This window comes from Candoia aspera, chromosome 1 (assembly GCF_035149785.1).
Source record: "Candoia aspera isolate rCanAsp1 chromosome 1, rCanAsp1.hap2, whole genome shotgun sequence".
NCBI lineage: Eukaryota > Metazoa > Chordata > Lepidosauria > Squamata > Boidae > Candoia > Candoia aspera.
In genome coordinates, this window is record NC_086153.1 from 46,235,425 (window position 1) to 46,253,904 (window position 18,480).

Genomic DNA, 18,480 nt, shown 5'->3' on the forward strand with positions numbered 1-18,480 from the left:
TGACACCAGTGGGTAACCCACTTGTGGTGCTGGGTATCCCCTGGCTGACTAACCGCAATCCATACATCAACTGGAAAAACCGTACTATTACGTTTGACGATGGGTTTTACCAGGCTCCTGTGCCGGGGAAGTCCATCACTGTGGGGGTGGGGTGGGCTGAAATTGTCAATCCCCAGCCTCCCAGTCTGCCCATTGAAGGTCTGCCTGCCAGATACCAAGACTTTGCGGATGTCTTCGGGGAAGTGGAAGCAGACCAATTACCCCCCCACCGCAAGACTGACTGTGCCATTGAACTTCTTCCAGACATTCCATTGCCCAGACCAAAAATCTATGCCATGACACAGAAAGAACTGGCCGCCTTACAGGAGTTCATTGATAAAAACCTTGCAAGGGGTTTCATCGAACTGGCTAACTCGCCGGTTGGGGCTCCCATTTTGTTCTGCGAAAAGAAGGATGGCACCCTTAGACTTTGCACAGACTATCATGGGTTAAATTCAGTCTCAATTTCCAACAAGTACCCTTTGCCTCTTGTAAAAGACATGTTAGCACATTTGTCTACTGGTAAAGTCTTTTCCAAACTTGACCTGCGCGAAGCATACTACCGCATTCGCATTCGGGAGGGGGATGAGTGGAAAACAGCATTTAACTGTCCATTGGGCTCGTTTCAGTATAAAGTCCTCCCTTTTGGTTTGGCGGGGGCCCCGGGTGTTTTCATGCAACTAATCAATGAAGTGTTACATGATCATTTGTTTAAGGGGGTCTTGGTTTATTTGAATGATGTGCTCATCTATACCAAAATGGAGAAGGAACACGAGCGGCTTGTCAGACAAGTCCTGACCAAGCTCAGGAAAGCTAAGCTTTATGCAAAGCTTTCTAAATGTGAATTTCATAAGACTCAACTGGATTACTTGGGCTACAGGGTCTCTGATAAGGGTATTGAAATGGATCCTGCAAAGGTTCAGGCCGTTCTCAGCTGGGAACGCCCTCGAACTCGATGTCAGCTTCAGAGTTTTCTGGGGTTCGCAAACTTTTACCGGTCCTTTGTCCAGGGGTTCACAGAGATTGCGCTGCCCCTCACCGATTTGTTGCACACCAAGGAGCTTGGGGAGACGCGCAAAGTTAAAAACTCAGGGGCCGTGCTCATCTGGACTCCTGCCTGTCAGGCTGCTTTTGATAAGTTAAAATCTCTGTTTATGACTGAGCCCATTTTGTCCCACCCTGACCCTGAACGACCCTTTGTGGTCCAAGTTGATGCATCTGACTTTTTTATTGGAGCAATTTTGTTGCAAAAGGATTCATGCGGGCTCTTAAAGCCGTGCGCCTATCTCTCCTGTAAGTTTTCTGAAATGGAGCGGTGCTGGCATGTTTGGGAGAAGGAAGCTTTTGCCGTTAAGGCTGTGTTAGAAGCCTGGCACCACATTTTGGAGGGGGCGACTTGCCCTTTTGAGGTTCGGACAGATCAACACAACCTCGAGGCGCTCCGAACGCCCAGGCGTCTCAGCCTGAAACAGATCCGCTGGGCTCAGTTTTTTAGCCATTTCGATTTCCAGCTCAAATTTTTCCCAGGGAAGAAAAATTTTTTGGCTGATGCTCTCTCCTGTTTGCCGCAGGACGCGGAACTGGTCTCCGATGTCATTGGCACTGTGCTCACTGAACCTCAATTGGGTTTAGTGGCGGTCACCCGGAGCCGGGCTCGTGGGCAGTCTCTTTCCCCCTCGCAAGCGGTTCCAGCAGGGAGCCCTTCGGGGCGCAAGCAACCGCAAATGCCTGGTCGGTTGCACGCTGATTTTATCTCCGCTTTGAAATCTGATCCCTGGCTCCTTGCTAATCCTGACAAGGTTTCTGTTGAGCACGACTTGTCTTGGATTGGTGACCGTTTGTACGTCCCTGAATCTCAGAGGGCTGCTGTACTGGCCCGTTCCCATGACAGCAAGCAAGCTGGTCATTTTGGGTTTCTCAAGTCCCTCCATTTAATCCGGTGGCAATTTTGGTGGCCCTCCTTGCGGAGGGACGTAAAGGATTATGTTGCTTCTTGCCCTGTCTGTGCTATGTCTAAACGACAGTCTGGTAAGCCCCAGGGGCTTCTTCAACCTGTGGCTGACCCCTCTTGCCCTTGGGATGAGATTTCTATGGATTTTATTGTGGATTTGCCCCCCAGTCAAAAGAAAACTGTCATTTGGGTGGTCAAAGATTATTTCTCTAAGCAAGCCCACTTCATTCCCTGTGCCTCCATTCCCTCGGCGCAGCAGCTTGCCAAGCTCTTCCTGGTGCACGTCTACCGCCCACACAGATGCCCCTCTCGTTTGGTGACCGACAGAGGGACACAATTTACCTCAAGGTTTTGGCGGGCTTTTTTGAAACTTATTGGGACTGGACAGGCACTGCCAACCTCTTCGCATCCCCAGACGGACGGATCTACTGAGATCCTTAATGCCACCCTTGAGCAGTTTCTCAGATCTTATATTAATTACCACCAGGATGATTGGGTTGATTTGCTCCCTTTCGCAGAGGTTGCATACAACAATGCTGTGCACCAAAGCACTGGCCAAACCCCCTTTCAGGTTGTTTCAGGGCGGGATTTTGTCCCCATTCCCGAATTTCCCCAGCCTCCTACCCCAGCTGTGTCTGCCTGTGATTGGGGTTCTCGGCTCGCTGATTCGTTGCCAGTCATTAAGAGGGCTCTCACTGATGCTCAAGCTTCTTATAAACTTCACGCTGACAAGCACAGGGCCAAGCAGCCTGCTTTTCGGGTTGGAGACCTGGTCTATCTTTCTACCAAATTCATCAAGTCTCCTCAACCGTCCAAGAAGCTTGCTCCTAAGTTCATTGGTCCCTTTCCTGTCACTGAACTTATTAATCCTGTCACTGTTCGTATGGATCTACCCCATAATTTGAAGCGTTTGCACCCTGTTTTTCATTGCAGTTTGCTTAAGCCTGCCCATGACTCCACTCACTGGCATCCACAACCTCCCCCCCTGCACCTGTCATGATTGATGGACAGCAGCACTTCGAGGTCAAGGAGGTTCTCGACTCTTGCAAGCTTCACGGCACTCTGCAATAGTTTGTTTGTTGGAAGCACTTTCCCCATCCTGAGTGGGTCTCTGCTCGGGACGTGGTTGCTCCTGATTTAGTTCACCGTTTTCATGTTGCCTACCCTTCCAAGACTTCTGCTTAATTTGGGGGGGGGGCGGTATGTCATGTTCGTCGTTTCAATGTGTTTGTACATCGTAACGGTTCACATGCCAGAGTGTTGACGCGCGTTCCTGGCTGGGAGGGTGCTGCTGATAAACCTTGTACTGAAAGCTGTATCTCTCTGTGCCATGCAGGAATGTGTTTGGGTTATCTTTTTAATGTCAAGGTCTTTTTGCCCGTTGATCAGCAGAGCTCGTTAGGAGCACCTGGGAATGTGGGGTTGTGATGATTGAAGGGGTGGGTGGGACGCTGTTTGTAACGGCGCTATTTCGTTTGACTTTAGGCGCACTTTTCTCATTCTCAGCTTTCTTTCTGTTTGCACTCTATTCTAAATAAAATCAGAACTTAAACTTTGATTTTGAGTCTGAGCATTTTATTTGGGTACAGGCAATCATTACACTAGCACTGAGGCAAGATTTATTTACCGCCAGATAAGCCAAATTTTTATTTATACCTAGATGAGCTAAATTCCTTTCCTTTTCATTTCCACTTTTCTCCAGTCTGAACTAGAGGCTTGAGTCTGGCTAGGGATTTCTAGCCATCCCATGGCCTGGAGGTGGGATGAGCCTCATTCTTCGTGTATCAATGTCTTTTTGTCCTTGCTTTGCTTTCAGAGTGCTGAAGTATAAATTTTGCTTGGGTTTAGTGTATTTTCAGTGATTTTTGCCTTTTGGGCGAAAGATAAAACAGATGTACATTTTTACCAGGCTGTATTGATAACTCTTTCATCAAACTTCTATGTAATAACTGTAATAATAACCCACCATACTATATTATATAACAATATCTGGAATTTTAAAGGAATCCTATTATGTATATTTAACACTAAAAGAAAACAGCATCATGGCTTGTTTTTATTTCCAATGAATAATCAACATATCGGTTGCTATACAACATGATTAGGTAAATATTCAATAATAAAAAACATCTAAACATTAAAAATTAATGATTTGAATAATTGGGATACTTAGAGTGGCAGATGAATTTGTGTGCCTTGATAGGACATTTACTAAAAATGAGGAAATGGACGGACAAACTTCGTTGTGCAAATGCTTATAAAAAGGCACTGGATAGCAAAAAAGAAACAATGTCTGTATATAAGATCTGTTTCTGTCCATTTTACTATACGGGAGCAAACCTTGGGTATGTCAGGAGAAATATAAAACCTGAATGCAGTGAGGATGGATTACTTAACAACTCAGTGGCGTAAACCAAAAAGAAATGGGAACAATAATATATAGATGCTTAATAGAATGTAAAACCGAATGATCAGTGCAAAAATAAGTGCAATGAATAGTTTTGGTCATATAGGCAGAATGAATAAGGATTGAATTATGGAAGAACTATATGAAGGAACACTGAATAGGATGAGAGAAAGGGAAAGATAGAGAATACATAGTTGAATGGAGTTAAGGGGATCCTCAAAGAGAGATGAGAAATATAAAGAACAAAAGGTAATGAATGAATTAATGTATGGATTTGCTGGAAGCAAGATGATTTGGAAGGACAGAAAGATATGAAGAGTTACTGCACACAGTATTGGCATAAACTTTTAGCTACATTTCATTTCCTTTTCTCTTATTTCCTGCCTTTTAATTTCATTTACTTACTCCTTCTTAGTCTTTTTCTGAGCTTTGCATAAAGTTGCTTACCCTGAAAGGGAATAGCTTGATGGGTATATGTGTATGTCTTTCTCCAATGCCTCATACAAGTTCATTGGCAGAAATCCAAAGGCACATGAATGCATAATATTTCAGAAACCCAGCATCAGAAAAAAGCTACATTTAAAATTTTCTTTCAGCACTAAGCTAGGCTCTTCACATTCACATTCTACTCTGAGCAAAATTAGTTCCTAATCTGTAACAAAAGGAAAAAGTAGTTAATCTGCCTAATATATGATTCTTTATAAAATTTCTATCCTCACCTGTTATTATAATGAAAACAGATAAGGCAAAATATTCTTAGCTTTGTGCTAATATTTTACTGCAATTGTTAGTCCAACTTTCTCTCACTCCATCCCACTCCGCCATAAGGTCTTTGCCATCACCTGTCTCTTGTGAAGACTCCCACAATTTATTTGTTGTTTTCCTTTATAATAGTTTATGCTAGTTGAAAATTGCCACAGTAAAATTTGTATCCTGAATTGTGGGATCCAAATAATTGCAATAAATAAATATATAAATAAATGTGTTGATGGATTTGTTCAATTGTTGGAAGATAATTCATTTACTATTTATTTACTGTATTTTTAGATTACTGAATAGTTATCCTTTAAATAGTGTACAAATCAATTAAAAAGGGATATAAAAAAGGTAAGACCAAAACCAAGACAGAAGATATCACAGTGAGCAAAATAAATTTTAGCAGTGGGAACAACAACAATAATTAAAAAGCTCAGTAATAAAATTAACACTAAAACAATAAAGCTCTAAAAACATTATGATAGTTTTTAAAATTCCTGAGAAAACTAAAAGGTCTTAGTGGAAGGCCAAAAAAGATGGAAGTAGAGGTGCCAGGCAAGTTTTTCTATAGAGGATATTTCATAAAGAGGGTACCACCATAAAAAAGATAAATCTGTCAATAACTACCTTTCCATGACTCCTTTATCATTCGTTAAACAAATGTTGCTGTTTGAAACAGAACATTAGAGTAGAAGGATGCTCTGGCTGGATCTAACAAGGAGACATTTTATCTTATACTTCAATTCCAGTATTGATTATTGCTGTATATACTACATACACCTTGCCAACATGTTATGAACCTTCCGTAAACAGAATTCCAGTTTGTATCCCAACACAGATATACTCACAGACAGAATATAGTAGAACTTACCCAAAATTGCAACAACTTCATCATCTTGGATGACCTCCAAGGATCCTGAAACCACAAAGCAAAGATTGTCCACGCTCTCACCCGCATGGTAAATGAGATCTCCAGGAGCACAATGCACAGTCTGAAATTCCATTGCAAGAGCTCTCAGGCACCCATCACTAGCCAGTCTGAATGCTGGGTGCTCTTTAAAAACCTTTCGATTCAGATGTACACAGATATCTGCTCGCATGTCCTTAGGACAGATCTGTAAAACCTAGGACAACAGGACCAAAATAAGTGTGTGCAGGCACAAGCCTTAGAGAATGTGATAAACCCTCTATGAAACTTAATTAGTTAGTCCTTAATGTATTTGCCAAACAATTTATTCTTTTATACAGTCAAGTGCTATACAAAGTTAATTCTAGTTAGAATTGGAAGCTTATTATTTTCTGTTGATCACTGTAAATGTTAAGAAAGGAATTGTTAAAGGATTTAAAAACAAAGCCTGTTTGACCTGGGCATCTTACTTAACAATAAATTAAAGAAGCTTCTGAATATTAAGGGATATTATAGTTTTACAAGGCCAGAAAGAAAACAATGATTTAGGTCAACCATATTCTCAGATTAATTAATTATAAAAATATTTGAAATTTAAAAAACTAAATAAAACATTTATTTGTTATTAAGTACAAACCACAAACACAATAAAATAGCAACATTATGGTAAAGTTCCAAATCTGTTTCATTTCACCAATAAGCTTGTTGCTATATAACTAATCATCACAGTTTTTTCCAATTGATTTTTTTTAACCTGTTAAGAATTATATTTGCAAAATTAATGCATACCCATAAAAAGGTCAAACTTACCTTTCTTTGTGTTAGCTTTCCTCTACATTCTAAAGCATATAAAGTAGGTAAAATAAAATCTCAATGTTTAGAGATTCAGGGGATACATGAACTTTCACAGAGCTGCTCAGAAAGGTATATAACATTATAAGCACTATCACTAACTCAGATGCATAGATACAAAATCAATAACAAGTGTATTTTGTAACATTTTTCAATTTGTGTATGTATGCAAAATCAGTAGAGCTTGAGAACTAGGCTTGAGGATTTGGGGATCTATATTTATCAACCAATTGTTCTGTTTATTGATTTTATACATCACAGAAACTAAAGGTGGCAGTAAAAATACAGGCTACTAGTAAAGAGCAGTGAGAAAGCTATGTAATGGTAGGTTTCTCAAGGCACCTCACCTTTTCAGTATCAATGCCCCTGGACATTGACCATGTAGAAACAATGTAGTCCATCACACGTTCACTCAAGCCTTTGGGCACTTGATAGAGCTTCAGGAAGTCACGGACGCTGTTCAACATTTCATGATATCGGTTTGTATTAGCATACATTTGCTGGAAGATGGTTGTCACATTCCCAAAAATGGTTGCATATAGCAGAGCTGCAAATAGAAGAAGAGGGAGAACAAAATGAAGCTGGGCCTTCTCTGAAAGAGGCAGATGGTTTGGCAACTAGAGCAGAACCCTGAGTGTTTGCAGGAGAAAGCAGCACCAATTCCATCAAATGCAATAATAATTAACTTAATTGTTACAACCATCAGCAGTGATGCCATTTATTGCCTATTGGTACAAGCCTTCAGAGATGTCCTCTCAAAATTGCATATACTATATAAAGAAGGGTACCTCTTCTTAATTCAAATTCTCTTGTTTCAGTTAAGAGTGCCATTTTCAATTTAGCTTGTGTTAAATGACTTACTGGATAACCACAGCTGTGCAATTAGGGAAACCACTTTCTAACCCTGGAGGCTGCTCATTCTATCCTGCCTTTCCCAAACAGAAGTTCATGGAGTCTTACAGAAGTTAAAAACCAGTACAAAGTTAAGAATGTCTTGTACAAAAAATAAACAGATACAAATTTTAAAAAACTGACTCAATGAAAAGCCTTCAATAACTTGACCATGAAAGGTCTTTGATTTTTTCCACTTGGCACATCAGATTATTTTAAGTTAAAGTCAGATAAATGTGCTTAGACAGAGTGTTACAGTTAGGATGCCACAACAGGAGAAGCTGAGACTTAGGAAGATGTCTGATCCAGAGACAAGCCTCTGTATTCAACAACAGTGTCCGATTCTTTCATGTAAAAGACGCAACCCCACCTAAAAAGGAATCTCAGGGAGTATTGCTGGAGAAGACTCTGCCAAAGATTTTGGAACACTGTAGCTGTTGTATACAGATCAAACCTCTCATGAAGCCACTCTGTATCGAGTCCAGCCATTGCTCCGTCTAACCCAGACAGGGCATAATGAGTAGGCCATTGGGGGTGGGGGGGTGGGGGGGGCTGATAGGCAAACTTGAGATTCTGAAAGCAGGTCTTGGAGGCTTTCACGCAATGACTGCCACAGAGGAGGAGGCCTGCCAATGTACAAAATGGCTATCACATGAGAGGTAGTCATCACAGACCACTTTGCTGAAAGATGAAAATGTGGGGTTGTTAGTTCATAATTTCCCACCCATATTTGGAAATATAAGGAATTGAACCTCAGTGGTTTATTCCTGGGTTCAATGTGTCAGCCCTTCAAGGTAGGCCAGGTCAGGAAACAGACTCCACAAGACGTGCTAAAACTCGACTTTTTTGACATAAGCCATAGTAACAGAACGTTGAAAGCCTGACAGCATTTTCCCTCCCTCCCTCTTATATCAAAGAGAATCAAGTTTAAATTTCTTTCTAACATTTGCTTTCTTTCCTGGACTTCAATTTTGTTTTGCTAACTGCCAGATTCCTTCTCCAAAGTCATCTCTGTGGTTGTCTATCCAGGGTCCCCATAGGTCAGGGGGAATGAAGATATTTGCAAAGCTCACCTCGAAATGCTTTGGAGTGGTTGGAGAATAGAAACTGTTCCATGAGGAAGTGCCCATAGAACAAGGTCATATGCCAATATTAAACTGTTTCTGAAGCATCTCTAAAACGTTGTCCATGTGTCATGTATCAGTATTCATAGGGAGGATGGTATATTATGCAGCAACTATGTTCTAAGTAATTTAAAGTGCAGCAATCTGTATCAAAATGTCTTGAATCTTTCTTCTTTTTTTTTCCTGGACAGGGTTGAAAGGACCATAGGCAATAGAAAAGATCCTTGAAAGTAAATTAACCCCTGAGGTAAAAATATGCAAGATTGAATGGCCAGCATTTAAATATTATCAGCATTTAAATATTATCTCAACAGAAACAAATAGATTCAAATCATTTAAAAAATCTTATTAACATGCCTCTTCCCATACAGAACTGTCCAATTCCTCTGATTGTCAGTAACGGTTATCTTGGCTCTGTAACATCCCATGGAAATTCATTTAGCACTAATCAGGAAGGTTGTGAGGCTGTCACTATAGAACAAGCTCCTCCCTTGAGATAAAGCATGTGCCAACTTTATTATGGCTGAAGGTACAAGATGCCCTTGAATGAGCTCACCTCTTGGTGCCAGCATCAATGTACTTTTCTTGGCAGAAAGATGGAAGTGATTTGATTTTTGTCCAGAGTGAGGATGACGATGACAACGATGATGAGGATTTTACATCCCAGTCTAGCCAACAGACCTTGGTGGTTTCCCATCCTATATTAAGCAGGGTCAACCCTGCTAAGTTTCTGAGCCAAGGTCGGCCACCTGTTACTCCCTACCAAGTCTTTTTAGATTTTAGCTACATGATAGAAACATTTTTTCAACTCAGTGTTTCAACCTTTTAGTAGTATTGCTGTGACCAAGTGTGGATTTTGTACACTTAGCAGAGAAAGTAGCAAAGCACTTATGGAGAAAGGATTAAGATGGGATATGGACTTTATTTAATTGTATGGGTATATTGCTCTTTTTTCTGGAACACACCAGAGTAATGCACAGAGGAAAATCACCATTAAAACCATCTATAATTATAAGGGGGAAAAAGTCCCAATTGCTGATAATTTTTTTTAATGCAACATTAAGGTATACTATTAACATAGTTCATTAATGCAGTTAATTTAAAGGCAGTTTGGTTGAGAAGCAGTTACGGCTTTGCACGTGTCCTAGTCAGAGTATTGTAAATTATCTTCTAAAACTAAAAGCCAGCCATGCTTCTCCTAGGAGAGAATTCAATAAATGGGGCATCATTGCCCAAAATAACCTTCTTTGAGTCAGCAGGCTACAGGCCAAAACCTCAGACAGTAGCACCATCAGCAATAGTTTTATTTTTCATGTGCCTATAACCAGATGAAACCCTAGACAAGTCCTCCCCAACTTATCTCAGTGCAGAATTTTAGCGGAGGCAATCTTCCAAGTATTTCATACATACACTGCTTTATTATTAATATTATTATTAATTAAATTTATATGCTACCCAACTCCCAGCAACTCTGGTTTTTATAGACTAGTATTCCTTTTTGACACACTTGAAATTTGAGGACATGTTTGGTCCAAATAACAACCAGGCAGCAGCATTCTGCACAAGCTGCAACTTTTGGACCATCTTCAAAGGTAGAAGATATAGAGTGTATTGCAGTAATCCAATTATGAGGGCATGGATCATTAAGTTAAAGTATCCTGTCCCTGGAATTTACTCATAAATAGACAGCAATGGACCAGAAATGACTGCTATATTTAGAAGCTTGAAAAGGAAAAATTCCCTGCCATGACTTGTATTATCACAGAAGCATTATGATTTGGCAACTATAAGAAGGTAACAATAGCTAAAAAGTGATAGATAATCTTGATTTGGGCTCAGCAGCCAATTATAATAAGTATTATTTATATGGTGTGTCAAAAAAATAATAGAAGATAAAGTAAGATAAAATAATTTGCAGGTCCTACACATGCAGACTCACATGCTTGAAGTTAAGGGAAAGAAAACACAAAAGAAGAGAATTGTAGGAAATGGTTCTTAGATAGCAACCAGGGGTATACACTAGATTTAGACAAAGCCTTAATGCTGAGCCAAAGCAGGGTGGTTTGGAGAGAAAGAGCCATGTCCTGATGCAAAGAAGGATCAATTCAATGTGAACTCAGTTTGAATCCAGATCTCAATAAAGCTACTGACCAATTTTTAAAATGGTTTCTCAGGAAATGTTCAGGATAGAAGGAAGGATAACACTAAATGTCTGAAACATTTCTGAGAGTGATCTGAGCATTAAGCTACCACCATCTGAACAACCAGGCTGGGGATGGGATATAATCTTTTTATGATCATTCACTCCCTGAGGCTATACTTATTTCTCAGCAATATCTCATTGCAAGCAGGTAGGTTGTTGCTATATATATGAGTCACATATCAGCAATGACAAGTAAATAAGAATTCATAATTCCAATCAGAAATAGAAAATGGTGGAGATAAAATTTATGGCCAGATAGATTTGATTGATTACCGGCCATCAAGTCATTGTTGACTCTTAGTAACCACACAGATAGATTTTCTCCATGATGATCTGTCCCTAATCTGGTCCTTCAGCATTTCCAATGGCACCCCCATTTCTACTGTAACTGAGTCTATCCAGCTTGCTGCTGATCGTCCTCTTCTTCTCAATCAATTTTGTTTATGGCTAAAAGGCCCCAAAGCAATTTACAAATATAATCTAAACTTGGCATTAGATAAAACAGTTTAACAAATAAAATATTTAATAAATATTACTTAATACACTTAAAAACCCAACTCATTGATTTGTTACTAAAAACTTTGTTTTTATAGCCATAGTTAAAAATCCAGCTATTGCCACTTTAATCTCAGGATTTTCATCTGCAAGTAAAATTTTTACATACTCAGAAGTATCTCTTCCTGATTTGGATTTTAATATAGGCCAGATAACTTCCTGCCAAAGACTCTTATGAAATTCACAATACAATAAAATATGATCCACCATTTCAGGATCAGTACCATTACAGAGACAAAATCTTTGAGGGATGGGAATTTTTTGAAATCTACCATATAGCATATTTGATGGCAACACATTTAATCTGGCTTTTGAAAAATCTATTCTGTATTTAAATATAAGCTATTCAAATATTTAGAGAGTTGAAAAATATATCTGTAGTTAATACCAAAAGTTACAGATGGATACTTGGGCTTTAACCATTAATTCTTGTACTGAATTATCCCATAATCTTTGCTTGATACAATGAAATACTGGATGACATACCCCTGGAGAATAAATAATCAGGATCAACGTCAATCTGGCTAATCTTTTGAGTCACCTGTTTTAACCATATATCTACAAAGGATTCATTTGGGATTTCCTCAAGCAATTCTTCCTTGTTTTAAAAACTTATATTTGCAACCAAAACTTAATAGTGCTTAACCAAGCCTTTGTTTTCAAAGGGCATTGCCCAGTTTCCAAGAGAGTAACAGAATTTGGAACATAGCTTGAGACACTTAAAAGAGATCTTTAAAATTTCACCTGCAATTGTGCTATGTCATTATTAGCAAATGTGATCCATATTGGAGCTCCATATAAAATTTGAGATGCAATTTTGGCATTAAAAATTTGTATTGCTGTAGGAACAAATCTTCCTCCTTTTGAGTAAAAATTGAAGCAAGGCAGTCATAGTAGATAGTAGATTTTGCTTTCAGAAATATTGCCTTATGCTGATGTTGCCAGGTTAGAGCATGGTTAAATAAAATGCCCAGATAACTAATTCTCTACTTGTGTTATTATATGATCTTGAGTTTTCCAGATATACTTTTTAACTTTTTTTTTCAAAAACCAAAATTTTAGTTTTATCATAGTTAATTTGTAATTGATTTTCTTGGCAATACTTAACTAGTGCCTTAAGTAGGTGTTTCAGACTCTAATCTAGTACATGAAAGAAGAACAGCATCATCCACATATAACAAAGCACAAATTTTCCTTTTGGCTAATGATGGGTAATGGCCCTCAACCTGAAGTAATGTGGTCTCCAGATCATTGAGATAGATGTTAAATAGTGTAGGGGCCTGGATGCAATCTTGTCTCACTCCTTTATTCATTGCAATATTGTCTGTAAGTGAACCTTTTCTGTTGCATCTAACTTGCATTATACTATCTTGATATAGTAACTGTATTAGATATGTAAGACACCTGCCAGGAACCAAATTCTAAACATTAAAGTTATTTAGCCTTCCACAGTTGGAACCAGGGTTAGAGGAAGAGATTGTTGACCTTACATCGAAAGTAAAATGTGGCAAGGCTCCTCCTCTTTCCTTCCACCTTTCCCAGCATTAGAGCCTTCTCCAGGAAGCTGGGTCTCCGCATAATGTGTCCAAAATAGGATAATTTGAACCTGGTCATTTGTGCCTTGAATGAGAACTCTGGGTTGATTTGCTCAATGATCCATTTGTCTGTTCCCTTGGCTGTCCACAGTATTCTCAGGAGCCTTTTCCAGCACCGAAGTTCAAAAGCATCAATACTCTTCATAAATTCTGCATTTTCAAAGCCCAACTTTTGCTTCCATAGAGTGTCAAGGGGAATACTATGGCTTGCACAATTCTGATCTTTCTAGATCATCATGGTATTTGAATATCTTTCTGATCATCATGGTATTTGAATATCTTTTCCAAGCCCTTCATGGCTGCTCTACCAAGTGCTAGTTTGCAGTGTATTTCTTGACTGCTTGTTCCTTAACTGTTGATGGTTGATCCTAAAACTCAGAAGCTATCCACCACTTCAACATCTTCATTGTCAATTCTAAGGCTGGTTGTTGTACCTGTTGTCAGTAGTCTGGTCTTCTTTATATTTAATTTTAGTCCCATTTTTTCACTATGCTCCTTGACTTACTAGAGCTTGCAGATCCTTTGCATATTCAGCTATCAGGGTATAGACATAGGTTATTGATGTTTCTCCCTCCAATTTTAAAACCATGCTCATCTTCTTCCAATTCAGCTTCTCTTAATATATATTTGGCATATACTGTAGGTAGAAAAAATAGGGGGAGACTATACAGCCTTGTCTCACTCCTTTGCCAACCTGGAGCTAGTTTGTTTCACCATGTTCTGTCTGTACTGTGGCTTCCTGACCTATATATATAAGTTTTTCACAAGGACAATGAGATGTTCTGGGATTCCCATTTTTCTGAGCACTTTCCACAGCTTGACGTGATCGACACAATTGAAGGCCTTTTTATAATCAATTAAGCACATACTGACTTATTTTTGATATTCTTTGGCTTTCTCAATTATCCAGCAGGCATCAGCAGTGATGTCTCATGTTCCTCAGCCTTTTCTAAAGTCAGTTTGAACATCTGGCATCTCTTTTTCCATGTAGGGCTCTAATCTGTGATGATCCTAAGCATTATTTTGCTAGCATGTGAAATTAAGGATATTTTACAATAATTTCCACATTCTGTTAAGTCTCCTTTTTTTTTGGAATCAGAATTAGATTGATCTCTTCCAGTCTGTTGGCCACTGTGTCATTCTGTCATGAGTGCCGTTGAGCTGAAGACATCAGCGCAATGGCACACATGACAATAGCAAGGAAACAGGGGAAGGGGCTCAAGATAAGTAGCCATCAACTCACAAAGACTGAAGGACAAGAAACAATGGCTAAACGGATCGTGAGGCACACCCAAGCTGTTAGCGCTAACGCAACGGAGATCGCCCAGCTGACAGCAATCACCGGAGGAATAGAGAAACCGATGATGGGCGATCCTGGAACGCCAGCGGGGCCTCGCAACCCCTCACCTACCGGCAGGACAACGTGTTGGACAAAGGGGGGTGACGTAACCGCGAGTGAGGGGGCGCTGACCGGCGCGGGGTATTTAAACCCCGCACCGGCGCGCTCCTGTCACTCTCAGCTTTTTTCCTATACTGTACCTACACTGTGAATAAATCAGAGCCTGCTCCACCGAACCAGTGTCTGAGAATTATTCAGAGGTAGGCAGCGCATGACATAAAGCTGAGAGTCATAAACTCAGCCTCGCCGAGCCCCACCGGATGACAACGAGCCGCGGGAGGAGTAGACGGCGAGAAGACCAGGAAGATGAGGCCGGCGCGACGCGGACAAGGAGGGCGAGCCGCACGGCAAGAAGCAGAGGAGGACCGACCGAGGCCAGAGGCACCGCGGACTCCCGGAGCCATGGACGCCCACCCGACCCAACCCGAGCCTCAGCTCCAACCCCAAGGGGAGATGGCGACGGAGGCAACCCGACCACGGGAGGGAGCAACATACCTTCCGAAACCAGCGGAGAACCCCGCGCCCCACATCGCACCCCAGCAACGGGCGTGGAGCGACAGCCCAACGGCGGTAAGCACGGAGGAGGACGATGGAGACACCCAGCAGACGGCGGAGGAAGCGGACCAACGGCCGAGAGAGACCGAACCCCACCGGCAACCCACCCCCGCCGACACACCGACATAACCGGCCCCAGCGGCGGCGCGGATCGTGGACGAGGAAGCACGAGCTGGTCTCGCGGCCATGCCACTGTGTCATTCTGTTATGGAATGTGTCTCTGAAGGGGGAGGTGATGTGGTGGATTTCGGCAGTGCCACTGGTTCTCAGGAAGGAGGGAGCACATTCCAAGAAGGGGAAGGAGATAAGTGGAAATGTGGTCCAGAGGGCAGTTGTGGGAAAACCAAGAGATTCAGAATAGCCCTGCCCTAGAGCTTTCCCAGGTTCTTTCCCCTTAGGTTATGTAAGAATTTTGCCAGACTAAAGCACAGTCAGCACCTGGCCATGTATTTGATGCTACAAATTGAACTTCTCCACATCCTTTTAGCAATAATATGGTCAATTTGATTTCTATATATTCCATCTGGTGACATCCATATATAGAGGTGTCATTTAGATTGTTTGAAGACAGTGTTAGCTCTGAAGAAATCACTGGAGTGGCAGAAATTGATAAGTCAATCTCCTGCTTCATTTCAATTTCCTAAACCATACAATCCAACTATATTTTCCACTTTCATGTTTTCAACTTTGGCATTCCAGTCTCCAATCACAAGCTACGTATCTAGCATGCATGTTCTGTCAATTTCAAATTGAACTTGACCATAAAATTCATCATCTCCTCTTCTGCATCAGTGGTTGAAGCATAAACTTGAATGATTATCATATTAAAAGGTTGTCCACAAAGTCTAATTAATATTATTTGGTCATTGATTGCATTGTATCCAAGTACTATTCTTGCTATACCCTTCCTAACTATAAAAAGCAACACCATTCCTTCTTTGTTTTTATGTCCTGAGTAATAAAACGATGTGATCTTCTGACTGAAAGTGTTCAATTGTAGTCCATCTCAATTTACTGATTCCTAAGATGTCAATTTGTAATTGTTTCATTTCATCTTTCACTGTGTTGAGCTTTCCCGTGTTCATCCTTCTTATGTTCCACATTCCTATTGTAATTCTATCTTTGCAGCTTCAGATTTTCTTTTCCTATATGGCAACATCAGCAACTAGATGTCCCAAAGGCTTTAATCTAGCCACCTCATAAACACCATCAGTACTCTGAAAGATCCTCAGCTCTTCCTCAGTAGCATGTTTGTTTGTTTGTTTGTTTGATTGATTTCTATAGCCGCCCATCTCAACAATGTTGAGTGCCATCCAACCTGAGAAGCCCATCATCTGGCACTGTATCATTAATCATTTTATATTTTCTATCCATGTGGTTTTCTTGGTAAAAATACAGGAGTGGTTTACCATTGCCTCCTCCCACACAGTATGAATTGATGCTTTTGCCATTGCCACTAAAGTGATCATCTGCCTCCAGCATCTTCCTACATTGCTGCTGCCCAATATTGGTGCCTGTTTGCTTTAGCTGGGCAGTGGGATGACTTTCATGCCTTGGGTGACACTGCTGAAATATATACTATTGGCATACATTCCCAACGTTCTTCACTCATCCCTCCCAGGAATGATGAGGCAGCATAGCAGGACTTGAGGGGGTTAATGCCAGAACCCAACACTAAATTAGGCAGATTTAAGTCTGGTGATTTTAATGGGCTTGGAACACAATCTGTAATAATGATTTTCAGCAAAATCATGCTTAATTGAGCACCTTTTCCACTTTGAACCTAATACTTCATTTTCATCAAGGAACTCCAAACATTTGTTCCAATTGTTAATTATAATTCCACATGCTACATTATAATTATTCTTGCCCAGAGGCATTGTATTCCTGCATGAATGATCTTTACTTTGCCATTAATTAACTACTGAAGATACTGTAAGAGCAGGGAAGGCTTATCAGCACATTAAGATAAATTGACCGACAAAGGTTTCTGGATAAAGTTTTTAGCTCCATGCCTTTGTGACCCACTTCTTCAAGTCCTCTACATTTATAAAACCACTTGTTAAATATTTTTAGTTTCAATTAAAAAAAAACTAGGATAGAAGCAAAAAAGAAAAAAGGCTTAATTGGCTGATTGACTGATTATGTGCCATCAAGTCAGTGTTGGCTCAGGGACCATGTAGATAGACCTCCTCTAGGATGATCAGTGCCCAACCTGGCTGTTCAGATCTTGCAATGGTGCACCCATCACCACTATAATCAAGTCAATCCAAATACCCCAAAATATCTGATATGTGATATATTACCTACCTACAAAATAAAACAAACTGAAAAAGGGAAAAGAAAGTATTTTATTATATGGCAGTTATTACAAACAGCCAGTCTTAACACAATGGAGAAAAATATAGCATTAGCGTGCAGTATTTAAATATTAATCTACCATAATATAAAAATTTGCAATATGAAAAAAAATGAAGCTGTCATATCACCAGCTGGAAAATGAACAAATATATATATTTTTCTAAGATTGCAACATTTCATACGTTGGGAATTATTATTTTTGCAAATTGGCATCTGATTAATTTTCTTGCATTTTTTTTCTTCTTTTCCAGTAAGCACCCAGTTACTAAAATATTGTTTATTGATTATTATTTTTTCTCACTCAAAGCTCTTTCATCATTGGCAGGCAGTATAAATCCCTTGGACATGAAAAATGCAGCCCCAGGATCATAAGGGAATCCTGACTGCTTTTCCCATTGGCCTCGGCAAGAAATGAATCGAGTTACCTACTCATAATAGAAGCAGAAATGCATCTGTTGGGGATGCTTTTGTTTCTATTTCTACACTGAGCAAGGGAAAGGATGCAATGCTCCTCAAAGTCCCTTCCAATGGGCTGCTGAGGGAAGGAAACAGAATATAATGGAAGAAAACTGTGTGCGTATATGTAAAGAGCGTAGGTCTTGGTTGGGTGGAGTCATGTTTATTCATAATTTTAAAAGGCCATTTTTAGAATGAGTTCAAGCTGCGTTCACAATGTCTCATGTATGATCTACAAAGAAATAAACCTATTCTGTTCTAGGACAAACCTACTAAATATGTACAATAAACTCTGAAGTAACAGTGCCATAGTTATCTGAATGGAAGAGTACTCCAAATTTAAGATGTTCCCCCTGAAAGAAGGAAGAGTAGATGGGGGAAAAAATTGTAAGCACAGAAAATTATTCTGTGCCAAATTATTCTCTGCCT

General features: G+C 40.1%; 1 protein-coding gene across 1 annotated transcript in view; it reads right to left on the reverse strand.

The window, feature by feature from the left end:
- KCNH1 (potassium voltage-gated channel subfamily H member 1) overlaps positions 1-18,480 on the reverse strand; it is a 239,199-nt gene that overhangs the window by 111,169 nt on the left and 109,550 nt on the right. Inside the window, exons 8-9 of the mRNA XM_063290081.1 lie at positions 7,260-7,459; positions 6,025-6,277 (exon numbers count right to left, since the gene is read on the reverse strand). Coding sequence (XP_063146151.1) covers positions 6,025-6,277; positions 7,260-7,459 — 453 coding nt within the window. The remainder of the gene's footprint in view (positions 1-6,024; positions 6,278-7,259; positions 7,460-18,480) is intronic.